The sequence below is a fragment of the Astyanax mexicanus genome, chromosome 20, assembly GCF_023375975.1.
Source record: "Astyanax mexicanus isolate ESR-SI-001 chromosome 20, AstMex3_surface, whole genome shotgun sequence".
In the NCBI taxonomy this organism is placed as follows: domain Eukaryota; kingdom Metazoa; phylum Chordata; class Actinopteri; order Characiformes; family Acestrorhamphidae; genus Astyanax; species Astyanax mexicanus.
Genome location: NC_064427.1, coordinates 25552049 through 25576456, shown reverse-complemented (window position 1 = coordinate 25576456; position 24408 = coordinate 25552049). Strand labels below are relative to the sequence as shown.

Below are 24408 nucleotides of genomic sequence, written 5' to 3'. Positions count from 1 at the left end.
ATCGGTGTAGATTAACATCCATTGCTTGTTTAGCTTTTAAAGAAAATGTTTTTTAAGAATAACAGTTTTGTTTACTTAGCTTAGCTTTACAGGTCTCACTGCTGAATGACAATGGAAATATGTTGACACCCCTGTTCCTTACTAGTGTTGCATAGTGTGTCTTATAAGCCGGTGTGCCTGATGTATGAACATGGACCAGAAAATAGACAGTTATTGATTTTAGTGCGCATCATAGCTATGCTATGGAACATAAAAGGCACTTTTATAATATTATCATTAGCTACACTGTTAGCTACATTAGCCTCTTAGCTTCATAGCATTGTAGTTATGAAGCACTGGGGAAATAGACAGACACATATCTGGGGTAAAAACAGATATGGTGACCATCTCTAGACAGAATCTCAGTCAGAACACTGTACACACAGACAAACAGATCCAGGGATGGGCCTGGTTTCCAGCCTGCTGGCATGATACAGTGTCAATTAGTATGCGGCTAGTCACGCCGGCCCACAGCGGAGCAGGAAAGCAGGGGGTGATGCTGTTAGTGGGTCTGTGAGGAGGAACACAATGTACTGTGTTTATGTCCGGCTTTTTACAGCCGCCTCGGGGACTGCAGCTCTCCAATACACAGCCAGAAACCTCTGTAGTTATATCAGATAAATTAGGTTACAAAATTAGGTTAAAATTAATACAATTCTGAGATACTATTTGGATACTTCATATTCCAGATACATTTCAGGACTTTTTTTGTTATAATTATTAAAATTGTATTGTTTATTAATAAAAGAAGCAAGGTTTGGTAACCATAGCAAGAGAATTTACTACCACCACTAGCGTAGTAGAGACGGACATTATGGATTATTATTAATCCATATTAATGAATTAACCAAATTCTCAATCCAAGTTTAACATTGTTTTTGTGATAATTACATTTTTTATTAAGAAAAAAATTCTGCTGATCAAGTAATCACTGAGCTTTAGCAAGGTTAACCGTACGTTAACCGTAGCCAGAGGCGGTTCTTTAATTAGGCAAACCTAGGCAGTAAAGAAAAAACATATTTATATAAAAAAAAAATAAAATAAATATCAGTAGAATACCGAATTAATGTCTAATGGACCGATCAGTGTTTTTGGGGCCGATTCCGATCGCCGATCGTCTTTCACCGCGATCGATCGGCTGATCGCCAATACCGATATTGGGCGGGGCCAAATGCCACATTAATGCCACACAGGTGCCAGGCAAACCTGGTACAGATTCCTCTAATTACATCCACGCCTAGGCAAACACTGGTAATTTACGCTGCTAGTAAATAAACACGAGTGTTACTGACCAAAATAAACGCTTTTTAGGAGAGCTATAAGTTATGTGTAAATATTTATAAGACAATACCTGATAAAATCTGTTTTAAGGACGTTAATAAACATCACTGTGACAGCGCTAGTCACAGTTTCACCGCAGCAAAGGACGAGGACATGAATCACTTATTTAACCAGCCTTTACTGATTTCTGCCCCCAATAACCCTTTCAATAACCTCCAATAGCCTTTAATAGTCTTCAGTAGCCTTCAACAGTCTAACCTTGCAGCCGTGGTGTGTCCACTAAACTCCGTAATTATAAACATCATGAGGTTAGCAGCGCGCTAACTGACCTGTTTATAATCTAATCCCAGCAGTGACTCCGTGACGGCTGCTCTAAACTGCTGCTGTTAGCTGCTTGGGCTGAAAGATGAACTGTAGAGAGCTGTATTATCCGTTTAGTGGTGTTAAAACCTTTATTTCCTACACAGAAGAACTTTAAAAACTGTAAAAAGGCTCCAGACTGGCTCAGCTGAGCCCTGGGCTGTAGTAAAAACAGCGGGGCTTGTGCTGCTGCTGCTGCAGCTCCGACTAGTGGTTGGATGAGGAACTGCAGCTGCTGTAAGCGAGCAGTTTCTCCAGTTTCATCCTCACACAGCTCTGATTAACTGCTTAACCCTAAACTCCTGAATCAGATCGGCTAAAATCAGAAGAATATCTGCTGATCGCCGATACCGTATTTTGGCTGAAAATCGGCCGATACAGATACACTGCCGATCGATCCTTCCATATTTAGTTATTTGGTTTATGTATGTGTTTCACGAATGAGGGCCCCTTGTTTATATTTTGCCTAGGGCCCCAAAATGGCTAGATCCGCCCCTGACCGTAGCTGGTAATTTACTACCAACATTAGTGTAGTAGAGATGGACATTTTGGATTATTATTAATCCAAATTAATGAATTAATCAAATTGTGAGATACTATTATTTGCATATTTTACTCTTTAACTACATTTTATATTGCTTAATTGCATATATTTTTTTGTTATAATATTATTTTTATATTGGTTATTAATTAAATATGTTCTGCTAAACAGGTAATCACTGAGCTTCAGGAAGGTTTGCTAACCATAGCAAGGTAGTTTGCTACAAACCCTAGCGTAGTAGAGATGGAAATTTTGTATAATTCTTAATCCAAATTAATGAATTAATCAAATTCTGAGATCATAATATTTGGATATAATAATATTCTGACTTCTATATACAAATCTTTCTTCTTCTACTTCTTTTTCTTCTTTCTCTTCTTCTTCCTCTTCTTCTTCTTCTTATTATTATTTATATTTTTTTTACTAGTAGAACTAGTAGCAGTTTTCCTTTTTTTTTTCCAACATCATCATATACACTGCCATGCCAAAAGTCATGGGACAAGACTTTGTATTGTTACCCATACCTTTACAATTCATTGCTGTCCCATGACTTTTGGCATTTCATCATGTTTATACCGAATACAAAAATTAAAATATATTCAAAAATATTGCTTTAATAATAATGAAAGATATAATACATTTGTCTGTTAATAATTTCACTCAGAACTTGATTGCTGTATGAAAATTCAGATATGATCCTGAGTTCTTTGATACTTCAGATACTTCTTGTTCTGGAAGTTCTGCTGCGCCTTCATAATATTTTTGTTCTTCAGTGATGACATCATTCACATGGCGGTGCTCAGCAGTGCTGGAGTTCCAGTAGTTCAGGAGTGGGTGTGGCCAGACAGGCTGAAGAGGAAGTGTCCTGATTTTTTCCCCTAGTTAAAAGTGAAGGTTTTTATACAGCTTGTCTTTGAACTGTTATTAGGGTTCAAGCACCGAAGGTGCGTAGAACCCTATTGTTTTTGCTAAGATTTTTCTTCTTCTTATTATTATTATTATTATTATTCTTTTTCTCCTGAAAAAACAGTTGTGCAGCCTAAACCGTAAGTCATAGAGAAATGAAACTTGGTAGGTAGATGTAGGATCAGTGCATCTCGGTGGACAACAAAAATGGCACCGATTGGTCACGTGGTGGCGCTATAAACAAGGAAAATCATTTTTCACAATTTTCTCAATAACTCAAAAACCATAAGACCTACATTCAAAATTCTTTTTTTGATGGATTCCTTGGGTCAATACCAACAACTTTCCAATTTGGACCATGCACTTCCGTCTATATAGATTTTGTGCTAATTTGCATAATATGCAAAACCTACTTTTGCAAACTAGTCCTAGGAATTTTGACCAATCCTGGCATGTTTGGTATCAAAACACTCGTGAGAGCATGCGCTTCAATATTAATTAAGAAAAAGTTGAAATATGTGAACAATATGGCCGCCATATGCAAATTAGTCCTTCCGGATATATGCCCCATTCACTTCAAGAGGTAAATTTGGAACACTGTTTCTCAGCAACCGTGCAACCTAGCAAGTTGAAACTTTGCATGCAGAATCTATCATACAGCCTCTAAAGGATGTTCAAAGGGCAACTTAATCAATCAACATGGCTGAACACCATCAGCCAATCAGCATTCAGCAGACATTTTGGCAGGCTGAATGTTGCCCAATCTGGATGATATTTGGCAGTTATGTTCAGGTGGAGACACTGTAGTGACCTGCAAAGTGCTGAAACAATCCACCCACTGGGGGGCGCTGTTCCAAAAAGACGAGTATATGTCAATCATGCTGTACTATTTTGACATCTAATTGTTTTTGCCATATTTAGTACAGTGGCTCTGACAAATTTCTCAATACAACTATGTTTAAAAAGTGCTTTGTTCATTCATAATTGCTAATTGTTTGAAAATAGCTATATTGAAACTACTCTCTGGATATTTGGCCTATCACCTCCATTTCAGTCTTGCTGCACACTGTAGAGTCTCTAGGTAAATGTTCATTAAAAACATTTGTGAAAATTTCACATACAATACTCTCCAGGCATCAAGCAATCTGTGCGTCCTTGGAATTTCTAACCTAAATTGCTGTAACTCTGCAGTATTTGCTGTAATCTCACAATGTTAAAGACCTCTGTACAATATCACTCTGATGAAGCGCCATTTAATACAGAACTAGATTAAGAATAACTTGACATTACATGTCATATCAGAACATTCACTCCTTTGTGCCTCTTCTCAACATTAATAACAGGTGAAAGACTTTTGATAATTTCTAATTGTGACAGAGTGTCTCCAATTGTGTTAGACCTTCTTACACATCACCATCCTATGCTCTAGTAGGCACCATTGTGCTAGTTGGTGCTTGATGAAGCGCCATTTAATTCAGAACTAGATTTATAATAACTTCGTTATTACATGTCATATCAGAACATTCACTCCTTTGTGTTAATTTAAACTTGTTTGGTCAAACATTTCAGCTTGTTCTGCAAAGGTTCAAAGGTCAATCTGAATACCACTTTGTGAACATTCTGGTTGAAGCCACCTGATCAATACCAATAACATGTAGACACCTTTTGACTAGTTCTAAATCACTTAATGAATATCCTACAAAGTTCACTAGATTTACATGTGAATTTAAGCACTGATCAGGTTGAAAGGCCTCTGCTCAACATTAATAACAGGTGAAAAACTTGATAATTTCTAAATGTGACAGGGCATCTCCAATCATATTAGACCTTCTTACACATCACCATTCAATGCTCCAGTAGGCACCATTGTGCAAGTTGGTGCTTGAACCCGATGATTGCCGCTTGCGGCTATATTTATTATTATTATTATTATTATTATTATTATTATTATTATTATTATTAAAAAAAAATAATATATAAATATATAATATATAAATATATAAATAGCTCTTCATCAAACAAAACAAACATTGTTTATAGCAAAAACTGTGTTTTAATAATTGGTTGATTATAAAGAGTTTTATTAGTTTTGGTAATTTGATCCTCTATTTTCAGCAGAAGCTCTTTCACTCCATCTAGTGGTGGACTGCGGTTAGTGCAGCAAGATCTGAATATGAGAATCCAGTGAGTAATAAATATATAAATATCAGTAGAAATATCAGTAACATATACTGATCAGGTGCAGAAGAGAGTAAACCGTTAAAAAGTAGTCTGTAGTGATTATATTTTGGGAAATAACTAATAAACCCTCATTTTAAATAAAGCTATCAGTTATCTTTAGTGACACGCCCCCAAGTGAAACTCAAAATTTCCTATTTGGGAATTCTAGTGATGGAAAGACATGAATTTATATTTATGAAATGATCATTTCAATTACTGTAGTAAATAGTAATATTAAAACAATGTTATAACAATTCTCCTTTTTCTTATTTGTATAAATAAAGCACCAGATATTTAACACTGAGAATTAAAATTATATTTCAAATGTTAATGCATACATTTACAAATTATTTATATTTTTACTACACAAATAAAAAGTGTTACAAAACAGCAGATTAAAAAAAAAAAAGCTGAGGTAAAAAAAAAATACTTTTAATACATTTTTAAATATTTTCTGAAGTCTTCTTCTCATAACTAAACACTGGTCACTATAATACAGGCTTTGTTGGAGTCTCTGGCTCCAGATTGATCTAACTGTGCACCGTCAGGGCGGCCGTGGTGTCGTGGTGGTACTGACAGGGCCGGTGCAGTCAGAGCGGCTGAATCTGTGATTCATGACCTGCAGAAAAATAAAGGAGACGCAGGAAAAGCACTCAATCAGAGCACTGTGCATCTCTCTGCCCCACTGTAAACGGGACACAGCCGCTCATTCACAGCCTGTGTGAGGATGAATTGTGCGCTGCTGAAGGCCGGGATTGTGCAGGGCTGATTCTGAGGGGATCAGACACATGCTGTATATTATCTTTAATAACTGCTAAAGCAGCACTTCCTACAGCACAGCCTGCGCTCTGTAACTGTGCTGTAACTGTGCTGTAGAGGCCTCGAGTTGACCTGGACCTGGAGCAAAAGTCATTGGCTTCTGAGTACTGCATTGAGTATTGTTATACTATTAGTACTGTATTACTATATGGAGGGCCAAAGTTAAACATAAATAAAAAAATAAAAATGTAAGTATATCACTTAATAAAAGTAATATGGTGATTAAAACGGTAAAAAATAATTCTTATATATATATATATATATATATATATATATATATATTTATGGTTTATTTATTAACATTGTTCTTGTTCTTTGATTCATTTGTATATTTATTTACAATTTTATTTATTTTAAAGAGAGGCATCATCAGAATGGCATCATTGCTGGACAGCTCCTTCATTATCATATAAGGACAAGAAAAACTGAAATAAATAAATTGTGAAATAAATGAATGCAGAAATAAATAGTTATATAAATAAATATGCAAATGAATTAAAGAAAAATAAACAAAACAAAAATTTAAAAAATTAAGATATTTATTTTTATGTATATGTATTTATTTTTATATTAATTACAATTAATCTTTACTGTTTCAATTACCATTTCACGTGCATTTTACGTACATTTTTTTATTTACTTATTTTTAAGTTTTTGCATCTCAAAAAGTTAGACTCTCATTGAAAAGTTACTTTATTATAGTAATTCAGTTCAAAATGTAAAATTCATATTATATAGATGTATTTCACACAGAATGATCTATTTAAGCATTTTTTTTATTTCTTTTATTGTTGCTGATTATGATTTTCTCAGAAAATTTGAATAGTATATAAGACCAATTGGTACTTTTGGCAGTGTGGGCAGTGTGCCAAGTCCTGCTGGAAAATGAAATCCGCATCTCCACAAAAGTTTTTGGCAGAGGGAAGCATGAAGTGCTGTAAGATTTTGTGGGAAAACAAAACTGCACTGAATTTAGACTTATTTAATATTTGATATAACACAGTGGATCAACACCAGCAGATCATATGTCTCTCCAAACCATCACTGATTGTAGAAACTTCACACTAGACCTCAAGGAGTTTGGACTGTGTGTCTCTCCACTCTTCCTCCAGACTCTGCTCCCTTGATTTCCAAATGAAATGTAAAATTTACTGATCAGTGATGGTTTGGAGAGACATGTCATCTGAAGGTGTTGATCCACTGTGTTTATCCAATATTTAATATTTAAGTCAGTGCAATATTTTCCCTCAAAATCTTACAGCATGTCATGCTTCCCTAGGCTGACAACTTTCATGAAGATGCGGATTTCATTTTCCAGCAGGACTTGGCACACTGCCCACACAATTGGTCTTATATTATATTCTAATTTTCTGAGACACTGACTTTTGGGTTTTCATTGGCTGTAATCCACAATCATCAACAACAAAAGAAATAAACGCTTAAAATAGATCACTCTGTGTGTATTACATCTATATAATACTGTATATGATTATCACATTTTGAACAGAATTACTGAAGTAAAGTAACCTTTCAATGATATTCTATTTTTTTTTTGATGGACCTGTATTTTAAACCCTAATATCTATTCTTCTTCTTAGTAATGAATGGTAATGGTTTTTGACACTCACTTAATTAAACGTTAATAATTTCCAGTTATTACATTGTTTGTCCACTAGGGGCTCTCTAGTTAAAGTCCACCCCAAGCTGCAGAAGAATAGCTGAGCTTTGCTCTGAGCTGGCAGTCAGATACAGCATGTGCTCCATGTGTTCCTGCCATTTGGTCATGAGCTCATATCCTAGTGGGCGTCGCTCGCCCCTGTACGAAGACTCTCGTAGCCTTTGATCACAGTGGCCTTTTCTTTTTCCACAGAACAGGCAGAGAAGCAGAGGTCATCTTCTGCTGGACCCATCTGGCTGTGGAGGGTCCATGACCTCATGCAGTCTCCATTGCCACTCTCGCTTCCTGATCCACTTCTCCCACTTCCTGTCTGCTGCGACATTAGTTCCAGTTGGCTCTGATTAGCGAGAGTAGGCACTGGGAAAAAGGCCTCCCCCGTATTATGTCATCATCTGGAGCTTTTGGGATTTTAAAAGAAAGAGAGAGCTTTTTTGCTCCTTCTATATACAAACGGTCAAAGGTTAAATGGGGCCAGGATGTTGTGGAATGTTGTTTCATTAGCTGTTGTATTCACTAGCTCTGCGTAGCCGGAAAAAATAAGGACAAGGGGTCAGGTTTCATAGAACAAATAGAGGGACAATAAAGTTTCAGCTTTGACAAAGAACTTCAATTAACTGTGTGGAGCCTGAAAGTAAGGAGACAGTTGGAGTGGAAAAGGTTTGGGTCAAATACATGCTGTGCAACGATTTTAAAGATCACTTTTGGTCTTCACTACCGGCCCTTGGACAGGGCAGTCTGTATTATTTTGTTTCTAAACTGAAAGCAGAAGCATTTCAAGTAATTTTGAGATTTTAATGGCATTACTGAGGCAAATGTATGATTAAATTGCACTGCTGAGGAAGCTAGCTAGCTAAATATGTGACTAGAGTACCACAGCTGAAATAAATTCAGGATTAAAATAGCACTGATAAGGGTAATAGCATTGTGCTTTGTTGGTTTGTCTGCTGGGATATTAAGATAATGATAATGATTATGAAAAAATACTTGTCATTTATATATTTGTAGGGAACAGGGTGAAAGGCTGCTATGATCAAGCAATGACAAAAAAAAGAGTTTCCTCTACCTTCAAATTCAAATTTTACAGAATTCTAGTTCCAGTGTAACTCTAGAGTAGCAGAACCTCTACCCCAATTCCACACAGAAACTGGTCTAAGATCATTAGCCGACAGAGCATTAACCACAGGAACATTAGCACAAGAACCAGCCTCCATTCCCACGACAGTATAGAGACAGGCACGTTTCCAAACACTGCTATCCCTGGCCTGGATCAAACATGGCTTTGGGGATAATTTCCAGGACTTTCATTAAGGGGAGAGACAGAAATAATTATTGGCAGAAAGGCTCGAGTAATCCAGCATAAGCAGGCAGAGCTTTTTATCACACAAGACGCCATGATGGGCCCAATAACCCGCTAAAAATACACTAGCTGAAGCCAAGTCAGTGTCAGGAAAATAATGCTAATGTTAATATGTGCGGCGTCATCAAACACAGCAAATCTGGATCTTTAGTTCTAAGAATTATGAGTCACTACTCACAATTCACAATGTGAAAAGAGGCTGGAGGCTCTTTAAAGCAGGACAAATCCGAAAAACAAAAACAAATTCCACATTTATTACACAGCAGTAACCTCTCCCATCAGCCTGGGAGCTTCAAAACACAACCAGAGTCATTTACAGCCCTGAAACATACCTTACCCAAACCCAGACCACGCGTATACGAGTAGCAGAAACAGTTACTGTAAACACTCTGATATAATGTTTATTGATAATGGCTTTTTAAACGCTCACTACCTTTCACTTCTGCTTTAATGGTAGAGATACAGGTTTTAGGTATCATATTAAACTATTAAACACTCAACGTTTCCATATTTGGTATTCATGTCACACAGTAGTGTACACAGAGAGTCTGTCTGAAAGATAAACAGTGGCGGCCAAGGGGGTCCTGAAAGGGTCCAGGTGTTTAATTTAACGTTGTTTTTGCTAGAGTGTCATGGACTGAGGTAGAAGGGACAGAAATACCTGCAGGTTTTAGCTTTTTAAAATTAAGAAAACAGCAAATAATACAATAACAAAACAAATAGACGATACTAAGCAAACTAAACTGACAAGACTAAAGATAACAAAACTAGAAACAGAGAAGAAGAAACCAAAAGAACTGCGACCAAACTGAGCACAAAAAAAAACACACACACAAACCTGACTAAAGAAAATACTAAGCATACAAAACGATCCCCGGTATATAAGGCACACAAAAGACTCCACGAGAAACACTGAAACAGAGGGGTTTAAATAAACGAGGAGGATGAGGAACACCTGGGAGCAGTAAACAAGGGGGCGGGTTTACAAACAAGACACAAGGTGACAACACCAATGGTTAAGGCAGAGACAGAACAATAATAAAACAAGGCCATGGGATTAAAAAAGCACATAGACACACACAGGCTAAGGTGTGACATAGAGAGCTTCTTGAAATTTAGATTTCTTGACACTGGCTAGATGTCTGAATGTGTTTTTAACCATAAGTCATTACTGAAGGCTTTGAACCTGAATAATAAAGTTTCTGATACTGACCAGAATAAAATGAACAGAACAGTGGCTGTAACAGAAAGAGTTCCTCACATTTCTCTTCTTACAGTTTTAGTTTCTTGTATATACTTGAGACACTAATTATTGCAGACACTAATTATTGGCAGGACTTTTGAGACATTAATTATTGCAGCTATTTCTGGCTGTTATTTATTACTCTAGCAAACTCTGACATTATTATTCCACTAAAACTCATTACTGAAGTTGTTTCTTAAGGCTTTGCACCTCTGGTGAAATTTCTGATAAGATACTCACTCACCAGGCCAGGTCTGATTAAACTGCTGTATGCTGTGGGTTGGTTTCCAAGAGAGGGATTAAGCCTAGACGTAGACTACTGTATATCTTCATTTCAATAGAAAATCCCCATTTAAAATGTTGTATTGTCTAAAACTAGGCATAATCCCTGTCTAGGTAACTGCCTCTGTATGGTCACTATACCTACAGTAATATCAAGCTATGGTTAATGTGATAAAGCCTGCAGTATTAGGATGTGAAGCAGTAGAGTTGTATTCTTTGGTAAGATTGTGGGTCTAAATTCTCTATTTAATAGTTATTAATGGCAATAAAACACTTTCTGTGTGAAATGGCTAATAATTTATACCGAACAATAAATCATCTTGCACATTTTCCTGAACCTTCTAAGCAGCTACAGCACTCAAACACAGCTTACATAAAGTTATAATTAAAAAAGCATGTACTACTGTGGGTAATTTATGACAAAAATAGCCATGTTGAGGAAGATAGCTAACTCGCTATGTTGCTAAATGTTTGATTAGAATAGCATGGCTGAAGTGCTTTCATGATAAAAAGTTTGCAACTACTGAGGTAAATGTATGACTAAAATAGCACTGCTGAGTTACATTTATGATTACAATTGCATTGCTGAGGTAAATGTATGAATAAAATGGCAACACTAAGGTAGGTACATAGGTAGCAAGCAAGCTGAGAGCATACGTTTTAGAATAGTAAGCCTAAAGTGGATTTATAATTAGAATGGCACTGCTGAGGTAAATTTATTGATAAAATGGCACTGCTGAGGTTCATTTATGAATAGAATGGCACTTCTGAGGTACATTTATGAATAGAATGGCGCTGCTGAGGTAAATTTATGAATAGAATGTCACCACTGAGGTATATTTATGAATATAATGGCACTTCTGAGGGACATTTATGAAGAGAATGGCACTACTGAGGTAACTACTAAAAAGTATAGTGTGACTAGAATAGTAAGACTAAAATTAGTTTATGATTAGAATGGCATTACTGAGGTAAATGTATTATCACAATTGCACTACTGAGGTAGCTAGCTAGCTTAATATGTGACTAGAGTACCACAGCTGAAATAAATTAATTAAATTGATTAAAATAGTGCTGATGAGGGTAATATTATTGTGCTTTGTTGCTTTGTCTGCTGGGATATTAAGAAATTGCTATTTGTTTTTTTAATATTCTATTAATTATGGTGTCATTAGGATGTATTTCTACTATTAATACTCCTGATTTTAAACGAAAGAGCTCAGTAAATGAGTGTCTTCAAACCTTTGGAAATATAAATAAATGTCCAATCAGAAGCTATGCTGAAACTAAGTAAATGAAATGGAGCTACCCTGGGTATACTGTACTACAGGAGCTATCTGTTATTTTGAAAGATCTAGGCCATATGAGCTGCAGCGTGGGCCAAAAAAATACAACTCGCTCTTTTTCTCCTTTTTTGGTCGATCAGCAACATCAAACCACTGAAACGTATTTACAAACACACTTTCCACCATCCACAATCCAGTACTTCTCAAGAACTGCTGTCACAACATACTGCAGCATGCCGGTTTAAGAGCAGCCTTGTCTTTTCCATCTCCGGGTCTTTATCAGCGGTGAAAGTACCTCGCTGTGCTGTCGTTTATTTTTGGGGACTCTGTTCTGTGGACACTCCCTCTGAACGCTGCCATGGAGAACATTTTATCCCTCGCTTTCTCTGTGCCAAAGACGACTGTGCCCTTACTTATTCCTCTCAGACTAGAACAATTACCTGCCAGCCCACAAAGCAGAGGCAGTGGTTCAGCCCAGCCCAGCAGACTAAAATACCAGGCTCTCTCGCTGAGAGAGCCCAGCCAAGAGCTCAGCCAAGGACGTTTGCTTTTTTTAAGTGACCACCAAGTGAGAGCGCCTGCATGTTTTCATATCCAAAATAGAGGCTGGTGCTGAAAGACAGGAATGATTGTGCTGAAATGAACCGTTAAAAAAAGGTTGCGCCATAAAAATGATCCAGCGTTTTGTTCTGTTACTCACCACTGAGTCCTAAATATACTTAAAATGAAGAAAGGCAGTTGCGGGAAATGTTATATTCGTTTAGATTCTGAGTCCTATCTTCAAGTCTATCTTCAATGGACACTATTATATGCAGCTCTGGAAAAAAAAAAATAAGAGAATACTTAAAAATGATCACAAGCCATTAAACCAAGCTGAACTGCTTGAATTTTTGCACCAGGAGTAAAGGCATAAAGTTATCCAAAAGCAGTGTGTAAGACTGGTGGAGGAGAGCATACCAAGATGCATGAAAACTGTAATAAAAAAAAAAACCCAGGGTTATTATGAAGTTGTTTTCTTTGCATTATTTGAGGTCTGAAAGCTCTGCATCTTTTTTGCTCTTTCAGCCATTTTTTATTTTCTTTTGCAAATAAATGCTTTAAATGAGAATATTTTTATTTGTAATTTGGGAGAAATGTTGTCCGTAGTCTATAGAATAAAACAAATATGTTCATTTTACTCAAACATAAACCTATAAATAGCAAAATCAATCAATTTCAATGTTTTTATTTTTGTTCTATATAAGAACACATAAGGAATCATGTAGTAACTTAAAAGTGTTCAAATAAAATAATAAAATACTCTGTGATTTAGTATTTAGGTGATCTTATCTGGGGAGCTGTTAACTTGCAGCTTCTGAGGCTGGTAACTCAATTCTGATGAACTTATTCTGTGCACCAATGGTAACTCTTTTGGTCTTCTTTTCCTGGGGTGGTCCTGGTGAGGGCCAGTTTCATCATCATAACATTTTTGTTGGTCTTTTGTTTACTTTTAAAGTTTTTGAAATGTTTGTGATTGACTGAAAGTCATTGCTTTCTTTACTTAGTTGAGAAGTTCTTACCATAATATGTATCAGAATATTACACAAATAGAGTTATTCACTGTATACCGACTCTACCTCTTCACAACTTTACAACTGATGCTCTGAAACACTTTATTAAGAGGGCAAGACATTCAAGTAATTAACTCCTAAAACCTGTTCTGGTTTGTTTAATACTTTTTTTGTCTACTAAATTATTCCATATGTTTTAGTTAGCTGAACCATTGGGTAAACTAAGTTGAGTTAACTCAAAAAACCCTCCATAATCATAACATTTAGTATATGAAAAGTGCTGATTCTGTTCAACAAGAAAGTGTGAGATCATTCAAGTGACTTAAGTGATGAATCCAGTAGCTCACAGTGTTCTAGCTGTTGGTTTTTTAGATGTGATCTCATCCTATTCCTGTTCTCCCTGGGAAACAGGAGCATGTACCCTGGGCAGATGTTTTTAAAGGATACACCCTGAGATTAAAGGAAATCCCTCCCAGGAATGATAAGAATCTTAATGTTGAATCAGATCCGTCATTTGCAAACAGACTGAGCAGTGAGGTGTTAATGCTCATAATGTGTCGTAGCAACCCTGCTATATTTATATCACAAACCAGCAGCATTCAATACCAAGTTTGGGCATCAGGCATAGTGGTAAGTTTTATTAATTATGTATTTAAGGATGGTGCTCAGCCAATTGTTAAATTGACTCATTCACATAACCTCCTTCCATTTTATTATTATCCTACTTTCACACTGTTGTGAAGTGGTCAGGAGTGAGTAGATCAGATACAGCAGGGCTGATGGAGTTTTTAAACATCTCAGTGTCAGTACTGGACTGAAACCAGGCCACCAACAACGTCCTGTGGACTAATCAAATCGAGAACGACCGACACAAATTGATCAGCAACGAATTCAAAGCTTCTGTCTCTGATTTTACTTTATCTACAAGGTAGAGTAAGTGTTTAAAACTTCATTTTTCATCAAATGATACTAAAAAAATATTTTTTCTAACTCAAACTCATTGGCATTGGCTCATTTTTTGTGAGAAACATATATCAAAAACACATTTTCGATAAACACACACTGTACAGCCCCCCCCCCCACACACACACATTTATATTACATACAGTATGTTTGACCAAGGGCTAATAAACATTGCTTCATTTGTAAATTTGAAACTAAACAAATTTTCTACTCATATCTTGAGTTAAATTCATTTTCTTTTACATTTTATTAAAAAAACTAATAAAAAAGAGTAGCACTTTTTGAAAGAAATGTAACATAAGAAAGGTAAAGGGCAAATATTAACCATGTAAGCTGTTTATATTGCTTGCAATTTAGGTGAAGCAAGCATGTGTAAAGCATTTAATGTAAAATTGCTTAATTTTCCTGAATTAAAAAAGTAACAAAAATATGAACACCACACAAGGGTTGGTTTTCTTATGAAGCTCCCCCTACAGGCCAAGAGTAAATGTTCACGTATTGTGAACAATGTTCTTCCCTGATGGCTCGCATTGCAAAATCTAATCATTCTAGGGTTATCAGTAAACACTAATAATCTAAACAGATACACTAGTTCCTTGAGTTTTATGGCTAGAAAATGTGACTAGCTTGTTTACTGGTTTCTGATTCATATAGCTAATTGGAAAACACCTTACAATACATCTGCAACAAATAATGAAATGAAGTAAATACAGCTCTGAAAAAAAAATAATAGACTTCTTCAGTTTCTAAATCATTTTCTCTGATTTTGCTATTTATAAATATATGTTTGAGTAAAATGAATATTGTTGTTTTTATTCTATAAACTACGGACAACATTTCTCCCAAATTCTAAATATAAAAATATTATCATTTAGAGCCTTTATTTGCAGAAAATGAGAAATGGCTGAAATAACAAAAGAGATGCAGAGCAGCTACAGTTTTAAGAGTTCAGAAATCAATATTTGGTGGAATAATCCTAGTTTTTAATCACAGTTTTTATGCATCATGGTATGTTCTCCTCCACCAGTCTTACACACTGCTTTTGGATAACTTTATGTCTGCACTCCTGGTGCAAAAATTCAAGCAGTTCAGCTTGGTTTAATGGCTTGTGATCGTCCATCTTCCTCTTGATAATATTCCAGAGGTTTTCAATTTGGTACAATCAAAGAAACTCATCATTTTTAAGTGGTCTTATTTTTTTCCAGAGCTGTATTTAACCAACAGCAAGCAATGGAAATGCATTAATTAACTGAAAAATGTTGCATGGTGTGCTTTTAAGGATTGTAATCACTTGCATGTTAAACTTAGACTTATCGTCCAACCCATTATATAAAGAGGTCAGGATGCCAAAATGAAAGACAATAAAACCTTTTAACTATTAACATTATTAATGTTTTCCACAAAGCCAGGAATAGAAATGAAAATGAACATCGCCCACTTTCCTACACAACACACTTGAGAGAGCCACTTGTGGAGCTCACATCTCTTAAAATGCGCCACCAAATAAGACAATCGATTAATAGAATTCATACACAGCGGAGTGGCTATTAATCTGAGCCAGCTTTCATTTCGAAAAGTAAAAAGTACCCTCTCCCACGCTTGACTGTGCAGCTATAAACCTCCTGATTAGCCCCCGCACACCCAAACACACACAAACACACACACACACACACACACACATACATACACATGCACAAACATATACACACTCATACTCGCAGCTGCAGGGTGGGCAAAGCCTCCAGGACATAAACGCACATAAATGAAAACACATGCAAATATAATGAGCCCCCAATTAGGGCAACTTAGCTTCCAAAGTGAACAATCAAATAACATAATGAAGCTTTACAGTCCCACTGCTGATTTGGGCTCCAGCCACGGCTACTTCACCACCAAAGTCGAGAAGCAGAGAAGAATGCACCTTTAACAAGCAGATATGTATTAAACTGGGGTGAGTTCGAGAAAATATGTGTTTGTTTTTATATTTATATTTCCAGGATGCAAGCAGGCTGCCTGGTCAAAAAAAAGTGCCAACCTGCAATTAACTAAATAAATGATGTGGGGTTGATGCTGCAGTTGGTCTGCAGGTCTAGGTTCAGCAACAGTATGTGCTGAAAGAATGAGGTCAGCTGTCACGTCCTGGCCCTGTTCCTGTCTGTTCTCATGTCTGTGTGTTATCCCCACGTGACCCGTGCTCCTCTGTGTTTCTTCCCCAGTAGTTTTCCATCACGCGTGTCCCATTTGTAGCTCCGTCCTCACCCCAGGTGAGGTTTAGTGTGTGTTTCCTGTTATGAATATACAGCCCCCCTATGTCACTTTGTCCTCGTCGGTCTTTGCACCTTCCCATGTTGTTTTGTCTCTCCACATTTCGTCGTATTTCATAGCCCTTATCCTAGTTTAGTGTTTATCTTTTTGTTTATTCCTAGTTTGTTTTCCCTTACTTTTTATCTTGTTTATTTCTCGGTTCTCCTGTGTTGTGTTTCTAGTTCCTCGTTTATTTCTTTGTTTCTTAACCTCATTAAGAATCTTTGGGATGTGCTGGAGAAGGTTTTGTGCAGTGGTCAGACTCTACCATCATCAATGCTGCTGCAAGATCTTGGTGAAAAATTAATTAATGCAACACTGGATTGAAATGAATAAATCTTGTAACATTGCAGAAGCTTATCAAAACAATACCACAGAGAATGTGTCCCGCAATCAAAGCTAAAGATGGTCCAATGAAATATTAGAGTGTGTAAACTTTTTTTTGTCAGTGACTTTTTTTTTGGTCAGGCACTTTTCTCTAATAAAAACTAATAAAAAGGTTCTGACCTTGTAAAGCAAGGTTTAAATATATAAATTGATGTGATTATTACATATAGAGACATATACCAAAAATTGCTTGTCTGTTCACAAGGACAAGTTTAACAACACTGACACTGCCGATCACAATCACTATTATCACCCACTGTGATCACTGTCGGCTTCAGAAATTCAGAAAGTCTTAATGTCTGAATCATCCATCTCCTACCCACTATCAGGCCTCGCTCCAAAAACTCCATTAATTCATATTGCCTTGACTTGTGTTCACTGGCTGGTGTTCAACATCACTCACAAGATAGCACCTCACAACTTATACAGATGTGGGTGTTCCCAAGCTCCCAACACTTTATAATCAATTTATTGTACATACTTCTATCGAATGACTTTTGCCTTGTTTGCAGTGTTTATATGCATTATTATAAAATATAATAAAAAAATAAGAGACCATTTAAAAATGATGAGTTTCTTTGATTTTACCAAATTGAAAACCTCTAGAATATAATCAAGAGGAAGATGGATGATCACAAGCCATCAAACCAAGCTGAACTGCTTGAACTTTTAAACAGGAGTGGCATAAAGTAATCCAAAAGCAGTGTGTAAGACTGGTGGAGGAGAACATGCCAAGATGCATGAAAACTGTGATTAAAAACCAGTTATTCCACCAAATATTGATTTCTGAACTCTTAAAACTTTATGAATATGAACTGTTTTTTTTTTGCTTTATTTGAGGTCTGAAAGCTCTGAATCTTTTTTGTTATTTCAGCCATTTTTCATTTTCTGCAAATAAATGCTCTAAATGGCAATATTATATTTTTTTGACATTTGGGAAACAAATTGTCCGTAGTTTAAAGAATAAAACAACAATGTTCATTTTACTCAAAGATATACCTATAAATAGCAAAAAAATCCTCTCTTAAATTTTTCAGAGCTGTATATGACTTTTATTTTATCTCATCATATTTAACACAACTGTTTAAGCCCTTAAAGACTGAGAGATGTTTTAAAAAATGTTTTTTTTTTTTTGTTTTTTTTTTTTTTACAAATTTGCATATACATGAACAATAATCCAGGGAAAACATGCATTATTTAGTTTTTGTTATATATTACTTTTGTAATTTAGATATTATTTAAGGTATTAAGTTTTTTTTTTACCTTATATTTTTCCTTCCTCCTGTAAAGTTCATAGAAATATTAGTTTAATAGGTACAACTTTAAATAAGGCTCCCATATAAAGTGTTTATAAATAGTTTATGAGCGAGTTTGTTAATTTTTTTTGTTTGATAAGGTTGTAGATATCTTAAAAAAAATAATATGCAGTTAGAACAAGGGTAACAATGTTTTTATATTCATTTGCGCATCTACCATGTATCTTCAAAAGATAACGATTAAGCAGATCAATAATGGTCAATAATCTTGTTGATACAGAACATTATTAAGTAGTTTTGTGTTGATTTATTAAAGCTAAACACAGTTACTATCTAAAATCTGTACTCACATCTCACTCTCACTTAGTCACTGTCACTCAGTGCCCTTGCTATGCTGTCATGCTTGTGTATTTATTTTGGTTCTGTGGACGGACTCTTGACAATGGGACACTATTAAAAAGCCATTGTAGCTGCCCTTGAAAAGATCATGATTGATGGATAAAAGTGCACAATTTGACGGAACGCTGAAGTACTGAAGGACAACGGATACAAACTACAGCTTTCTGAAATCTAGAGTCTGAGAGAACACTGTCATATACTAACATGCCAAAAGTCATGGGATAGCAGTATGTTAATTAATCCTGAAATGTTACCTCAGGGGACGACTTTTGTTATCTGTATAAGTTGTGAGGGGGGCTGAACACTGGTCAGTGTGCTCATGGCAAGGCCATGTAAATGATCAGAGCTTAAGTGAGGCCTGATAGAGATTGAAAATTCCATTTCTGGAATTGGTTTAGTGTAACATTTATTATTATTATTTTTTTTAATGTAATGCAGTGTACAATAAAGAAGTTTCAATCCATTTTTCCAATTTTAGTTTTTTCATCACTGCCCCTAAAAATCGTAATTTCAGGAAAAATGAAAGAAAAAAAAAATTCTGATTTTTAAATTTTACACCACCAGATTTGTGTTACAATACACACAAAAATGGACAAATCTGAAAAGTGTCTTGTTTATTCACGTGGACAATTCGAGATATATGCTAAAGTTGATTATGTTTAAATTTGAATTAATGAGTAATATAGCACTGCTGTGGTAAATAGGTAGCTAGATAGCAAAGAGCGTGACTAGAATAGCTGAAGTGGAATTATAATTAGACACTACTGAGGTACTTTTTCAAATAAAATTGCACTGCTCAGGTAGCTTGTGAGTGGAATATAAAACTAATTAATAAAATCATTTTTAGAACAGCACTGCTGAGGATGATTTCTGACAAAAATAGCACTGCTGAGGATAAATTATGACAAAAATAGCACTGCTGATGCAGCTAGCTAGCTAGCTAGCTAAATATGTAACTGGAAAAAGATGGATAAAGTGAATATATGATTATATGGCACAAATGAGGTAAATTTATGATTAGAATGGCACTGCTGTGGATAATTTATGACAAAAATTGCACTTCTGAGGTAAATAGAGAGCAAGATAGCTAAGGGCATGACCAGTACTGTAGGGCTGAAGTGGAAGTGTAATTAGAATGACACTACTGAGGTACATTTATGAGCAAATTTGCACTGCTAAGGTAGCTAGCTAGTTAAATGTGACTTGAATATAAAACTATTTAATAAAATCATGATTAGAATAGCACTGCTGAGGGTAATTCATGACGAAAATAGCACTGCTGAGGTAGATAGCTGGCTAACTAGTTAAAGGTGTGACTAGAATAACATGGATATCGTCGCTGTCCAATGAAAAACACTCCAAATCTCCAAAACAGCAACTTTACCGGAGAGAGAAAAAAAAAACTTGTAAACTTTTATGTGAGTCAATGTAAAAAGAGTTTATTCCAGGTCATTTTGAAGAGTTTCTATTGGTCCGTTTATCAATAAATTTTGGCACATTGTAAAGGACAGTTTGTCTGTTCAAATACTGTAGTAAACTAAAAATCGACAAAAATGGAGATACTTGTTTTTCATTGGACAGCGACGATATATGATAATATGGCACAAATGAGTTAAATTCATGTGTAAAATGGCACTGCTGAGTTACGCTTATGATTAGAATGGCACTGCTAAGAGTGTGTCTAGTATAGTAACTGAATTGAATTGGCTGCCTGCTACTCTGACTAAGCCCCGCCTGCACATGTTTAGCATTGACGCCATTTGTAAATGTACTAAAAGGCGGAAAACCGGTAAATTATTGATGGTAAATGTACTTTCTAAAGTTTTATGATTATATATTTGCCAGTATTTACATAGTAATGACATGAAAAAAACAAACACAAATAAAAAAAAAACACATTGCCACACAGCTGAGCATCCCATTAAAGGAACCCTGCAATCACATCTGGGGCTGCCCAAAATGTAATGACGTTACCATACACCAGATGAAGTGGAAGCCAACCAGCCTTTGAAGCTGTGTTAATTAAAAGCGGCGCTAACCAGGAAAACAGATGCTGGATTCAGCAGAGGAAATACCGTAATTCGCATGTTTTGGAAAGCGGTCGCTAAATGGTGCAGGGTGTACGATATTTCAGGAAATGAAAAATGTAGCCTCAGAACTGCTCGACTGCTTCGGCTAACAGCTTTATGGCTTGTTACATAAGCAGGAGATGTTATGGCAGCAGCTTTAGGCCAAAACATACTGAAGAGCTGAACCACAGAGCAGTGATCACCAAACCTGCTTTGTGGAGATCTATCTTCCTGGAGATTTTATCTCACATCTGTACTTTACATAACAAACGTCATGGGAAAGCATGTAAAGCTTGGGTACGCCAATATCTGTGTAAGCTGTCATCTGGACATAAAAGATATAAATTCTTGCTACCTAACACCCCATCAACAGTCTATTTTTATACCTGGCAAAAGAGCACTGGAGTATAGGAACATATGTACACTGAAGGGTGTGGTGGTCTAGAAGTGAGTTTGTGTTCAGGTAACTTTCTGTGGTGTTTCTATCTTGGTAATGGGAAATACAGGTGCGCCACTGTCTGATTAAAACCCTGACAACTGTCAACAGTCAGCCGCCCAATCCTATCTTAGCCATGTAGAAGCAGCATGCGCACTGTGCCCTCAGTGCGCGTACACTCCCCTTCATTAAACACACACACACGGATGCACAGCAGAGCACAAACCCTACCTTAACTTTATTGATAAATAAAATCAAGAGTAAAATATCATTGCTGTTCCCTTAAATGCTGGTGCTGGTGTACTATCACAGTGTATACACGCAGGTCAGTTTTCTCTGTTGTGACGCACAAAGCACCGCACTGTTAAGATGGCACAAATGTGCCAAAGTCAGAGCACTCCGGTCTCTTAAAGGGAATGACAAGTGGTACACTGATTGGTTTATTTTATGTTACGCCCAAAACACACCCACGATAAATTAAGAGATAACACGGACACTGACACACCCTAAATCCAGCAGTGCGATGCGCAATTGACCGATGCTGTAGATCACTAAAATAAGGGCCAATTTTTTTTTAAGTAAGCATACCTGTGAATGGTGTCCTCTAGTTTCTTGACATGAAGTTCATCCTGCTCCACCTGTTTCCTCCGTACCTCGTTGTCCTCATGAGGTCCTGCTGGAGTTCCCTGCAGAAGCCATCTTTCCCTCATAGCTTTGGACTGGAAGAAGCAAATAAATAAATAAATAAATAACAGTGTGTATGTTATGTATTGGCTTTAGATTACACAGGAGTCATATTTTCATATTTTTATTTTCAGTCATGCATTCACAAAAATAGCAAAAAATAGCATGTTGTGGACAGCATGATTGATTAGAGTTGCCTAGAGTTCATGTTCATCAAATAATATCATTAGTTCCTTCAGTCCCTTGAAAAGAAAACAATGTAAAGATTGTAATGTCACTGACGTTAAAAGTTACTTTCTTAAAGGGCTGGAGTTATCCCAAGATGACAGGGTTGGCAGGTAATTCTTGGACAGCTGTGTATTTTTATAAAAAATAGCTACTGTACATGAACAATAGACATCTTCAAAAATTCCAACAAAATCTGTCATAAGAATTATTTAACTGGTCAACCAAGCGAAACTGCAAACACAGCAAATGTCATCCCCTTAAAATGGAAGAAACTCTTTAAAATGCATAGAAAGTCCATTAAACTTTAGGTTAACAGTCATCTATATGTGTAATTATGTGTTAATTCACAGTAAATCTTGAAATAAAATATATTGTTCCACAGTGTTTGTGTGGATTTTAACAACTATGCTACATTAATATTGATCCGTATCTTACTAGGTCCCTCAGGGTTCAATTTTGGGGCCTATTAAACTGATCATAACTAAGAGACTTCTGCAGGGCTTAAATACAGAGTCTGTGGAATTAAGCTGCCTTTACTGATCTCCGTTTCAAACATGACTTCCCAAGCAAAACTGATCCTGACTTAATTCTGACTCACATTCATGAAGTCAGTCTCATCACAGAAAGCCATTAATTCAGCTTTCAACACATCGTTCCTGTAGCTGGATCTCAGATGTACAGCCCATTCAACACTTTACTGGGGATAATAAATGCTGTAGGAAGCAGGTTCTTCAGAGACTTGCCAGAAGGTTTGATGGCGTGTGGTTAGATGTTATTGCTGAACTTGTGAAAACCCGTGGGCCCCCTCTGCTCCAGCCAGCCAGCCATCCTCACGCTGAGGGTCAGCCCCAGAACACAGGAATGCTCCTGACCGTTTCACAAGCTGTTGAAGGTATGCGGCAGCAAGCAGAGCGCAGCATCTGAGATTTCAGCACTGCCTGTTCGCTCGCTGTAAGAAGACCCCGCTGGATGTTTCGACCCATAAAGAAGATCCATAAAGCGAGAGAAATGTTGTGTAATGTTCTCAAGGCTGTTGGATTTGAGCCTGGCATTAACGTCTCTATGTGTTGGTGCATTGTGTGCCTTTAAAGACACATTACGTACTGGAAGAGGCGTTCTAATGAATAAGGAGACCAATCCATGATCGCTAGTTAACCCTTGTGTGGTGTTCATATTTTTGTTACTCGTTTACTTTGTTACGTGTATTTAATTCAGCAAAATTAAGCAATTTTACATTGAAATGCTTTACACATGCTTGCTTCACCTAAATTGCGAGCAATATAAACAGCTCATATGGTTAATATTTGCCCTTTACCTTTCTTATGTTACATTTCTTTTAAAAAGTGCTACTCTTTTTTATTTTTAATAAAATGTAAAAGAAAATGAATTAAACTCAAGATATGAATAGAACATTTGTTTAGTTTCAAATTTACAAATGAAGCAATGTTTATTAGCCCTTGGCCAAACATACTGTATGTAATATAAATGTGTGTGTGTGGGGGGGTACAGTGTGTGTTTATCGAAAATGTGTTTTGATATATGTTTTTCACAAAAAATGAGCCAATGCCAATGAGTTTGAGTTGGAGAAAATATATTTTTTTGTATCATTTGATGAAAAATGAAAACGGGTCCCACAGACCCGAACACCACACAAGGGTTAAAATATATAATGTAAGGCTTAATATGGTGTCTGTTTACAAAAAATGTCCTGCCCTTCAACAAATATAGAGCTAAATTGGCTGATCAGCAAGCTAAAGATTGGAATTCGTCTATGAACCAACAGCTTGCTGAGCGTTGCAATAACTTTGAGTCGTCTCCATGTTTACAATCACTCTGGCAAAGACCAATTCCATGCGGAGATCTGCGCAAGCAAAGTAGCCATAACAAATCAAACTATTACACTGAAAATGAAAATGACTACTTGCTGGAATTGCAAAGATGGCTGCTGAATAAACTATGCATTCCTTAAGTACTGTACTTTGGTACTGAACCGCTTCAAGGACTGTTCATTATTAAGTCATGCTAATAACTGTTATGCCTGATAGAATTAGGAGTTGCTGTACAAATTCCAAAATCAAACCCATTGAAAGCTTATTTCTACTACAGAAGTGAGTCGATGT

At 36.3% G+C, this 24408-nt stretch overlaps 1 protein-coding gene across 3 annotated transcripts in view; it reads right to left on the bottom strand.

Annotated features, from left to right (window-relative positions):
• Window positions 1-24408, bottom strand: part of LOC103046694 (A-kinase anchor protein 2) — a 164199-nt gene that overhangs the window by 108760 nt on the left and 31031 nt on the right. For all 3 annotated transcript variants that reach the window (XM_049468468.1, XM_049468469.1, XM_049468470.1), the window contains exon 3: window positions 21965-22095. In XM_049468468.1, the coding sequence (XP_049324425.1) occupies window positions 21965-22095 (131 nt within the window). The remainder of the gene's footprint in view (window positions 1-21964; window positions 22096-24408) is intronic.